The following is a 2,500-nucleotide window of genomic DNA, read 5'->3' as shown; positions in this document are numbered from 1 at the left end:
TCTTTAGTCAACACTGGACTCTTCAGTGTAATGAAAAGTCTCTGGAGAAGTTTGTGTGTTTGGGACCTTCTATCAGCACACATGGAGAGTAAGACATTGGCACATGCACCAAAAAACAGCGCATGACACTTTCAAATACATTTTTAATTAAATAACATGACTTTGTAATACAAACATGTAAATTCTGTTTACATACAATACGATAGATCAGAGATCAAGATTTTTATTATTATTTTTTTTTTAATTAACCCACATTAACTCCTCTTATTGCAGGCTGCTGAGTAGCCGCGCCCCCTCTGGGGTACGTCGAGCGGTCATCCGAGATGCTGGGGGCCGTCAGTACCTTGAGGTATTTATGGATATTCAATCATAAATTGCTGTGATTTTTTATATAAATCTTTTCACTTTGTTAAAATTGTCCCTGCTCAGGTTTGGGGCTGCAATGGACTGGAGAAAAGCTTAGACCTCACAGTCATGAACAAACATGGAAAAGTCTATGAAGATGGTACAGAGGCCTTGTTTTGCACAACTTTTTCTGTTATTGTTTTGCTGTATTCATTTGGGATATCTGTTGAACAATGTTGTTCAGTTGTATGTATTTGTGCATTTAGCACAGTTTGCTTGTCTGGCTTGGTCTCCGTGTGAAGAAAGGTTACTTTATGTAGCAGAGAAGAGGAGGGCAGGACCATCAGCCAGTGACAGCAGAAGCTTGACTGTGCTTGAAGTAGAGGTAAGTAGACTTTTTATTTATTTATTTACTTACTTACTTACTTACAACAAACAAATTCTTAGGTAGTTGTCAGTAACGTATTCTAATATAGAACTAATTCTAATTCTGTGAGTGTTTGTTACTAAGATTGAGCTGTGTGTGTGTGTTTCAGGATAAGAACGTGTATGTGGAAGACTGGGGTGAAGGTCTGGTTGGTAAAAGTGCCCCGGTGTTATGTGTAGCAAATCTAACTAAAGGAGACGTGAGCGTGTGTCCTGGGGTCCCACCTCATGTGTCACCTGGACAGGTAAGCCACTATTTCTAGTTCTATTCAAATTGTTATTACTAATTATTCAAATCAGGAATTCTCGGCCAATGACATGTACAGATATTAATTATGCCGCATTTGCATGACATCCACCAAATTTACTCTGCCATTAAGTTGTGTTACTAGCAGTAGGGCTATACTGAATAACTGTGGGAGAAACCCTCTCTTCTCCCTATTCAACCCTATAAAAGTACAAGTACTCATTCCTAACTCGAGTCATCAAAATCGAGAATGTAGATAATTTGCTTTTGTGACTTCACTCACCTGTAAGTGCCGTCACTCAGGCCTTGTGGACAGGAGACGGCAAGGCGGTGATCTTCGTGGGCTGGTGGCATGAACCCTTCCGACTGGGCCTGAAGTTCTGTTCTAATCGGAGGTGAAGAGACTGCTAGGTATCATACTAAATGACCGCTACGTCATTTCTATGTGAATGAACTGAATTGTAGATTTTTCTTGTTTTAGATCAGCTGTCTTCTCCGTTGACCTGAAGGACAGTTGTGGTACGATTGGCTAAATGTGACTGACTACAGCATGGACTGTATATTTCTATAATCTCTATACTGTAGAAAATAATAGACGTGTGTAGTAATAATCTAGACAGTCACGATTTATAATGCATGCTCCATATTTGAGCTCTCTGTGTGACCTCTGACCAACATTAGAGCTACTGTCATGTGATTCTAACTCGGTGATGAGTCCTCGGCTGAGTCCAGACTCTCTCTGGCTGGTCTACCTGCAGGGACAAGTGTTCGGCCCACATCAACAATGTCTCCGCATGATGCTGGTAAAGTAAAAAAATCTATAGCCAAAAATGTGTCCAATGAAAAATGTAGTGCATCTGACACCCAGATGAGACATACTGTATGTCTGGAATATTTGACAGTTGTATACGCTGCAATATTAACTTCCCCATCTCACAGTAATCTATTGTCTTGTTTTGCACACAGTTGACAATAAAAAATAAAATGTAATAATACTTTTAATACTTTTACATAGAACCAAAAGGTCTTCGCAAAAATGGTGAAGATTTCAAAAGGAATTAAATTTGCTCTCTATTATTGTCATAAATAATATTGGTTCATCATTGCCCAGCTCTACACATGTAAATATTCAGATGTAAAGAGTTTCTTGTGTAAACATGATACACAAAATGCTCTCTCTCTCTCTCTCTCTCTCTCTCTCTCTCTCTCTCTCTCTCTCTCTCTCTCTCTCTCTCTCTCTCTCAGTACGACATGAAGAACAGAACTACCTCAGTATTGGTGGATGTAGTGAGAAGAGCAGAGAAAGGTACATGCACGCACACACACATCACTCTCCCTCTTTTCCTCTAGCTTTCACTTTATTCGCTAGTTTATTTAATCTTGTGAGTAAGTGATATGACACCAGAATGTGTACATGTGTGTGCAGGTCAGTTTATGGGCTTGTACGAAGCTCTTGCTCCTCATTGCTGGTCTTCAGACAGT

At 39.7% G+C, this 2,500-nt stretch overlaps 1 protein-coding gene across 2 annotated transcripts in view; it reads left to right on the top strand.

Moving 5' to 3' along the window:
- The window catches only part of zgc:136971 (S9 family peptidase), a 10,156-nt gene that overhangs the window by 4,043 nt on the left and 3,613 nt on the right, over nt 1–2,500 (top strand). For both annotated transcript variants that reach the window (XM_060881816.1, XM_060881815.1), the window contains exons 3-12: nt 1–88; nt 274–349; nt 430–505; nt 612–730; nt 882–1,016; nt 1,322–1,413; nt 1,500–1,537; nt 1,700–1,821; nt 2,264–2,324; nt 2,445–2,500. The exon at nt 1–88 is cut by the window's left edge and continues 39 nt beyond it; the exon at nt 2,445–2,500 is cut by the window's right edge and continues 39 nt beyond it. In XM_060881816.1, the coding sequence (XP_060737799.1) occupies nt 1–88; nt 274–349; nt 430–505; nt 612–730; nt 882–1,016; nt 1,322–1,413; nt 1,500–1,537; nt 1,700–1,821; nt 2,264–2,324; nt 2,445–2,500 (863 nt within the window). The remainder of the gene's footprint in view (nt 89–273; nt 350–429; nt 506–611; nt 731–881; nt 1,017–1,321; nt 1,414–1,499; nt 1,538–1,699; nt 1,822–2,263; nt 2,325–2,444) is intronic.

The sequence above is a fragment of the Tachysurus vachellii genome, chromosome 11 (genome assembly GCF_030014155.1).
Source record: "Tachysurus vachellii isolate PV-2020 chromosome 11, HZAU_Pvac_v1, whole genome shotgun sequence".
Classification (NCBI taxonomy): Eukaryota; Metazoa; Chordata; class Actinopteri; order Siluriformes; family Bagridae; genus Tachysurus; species Tachysurus vachellii.
The sequence above is the reverse complement of the archived record's forward strand: the minus strand, read 5'-3'. Positions and strand labels throughout refer to the sequence as shown.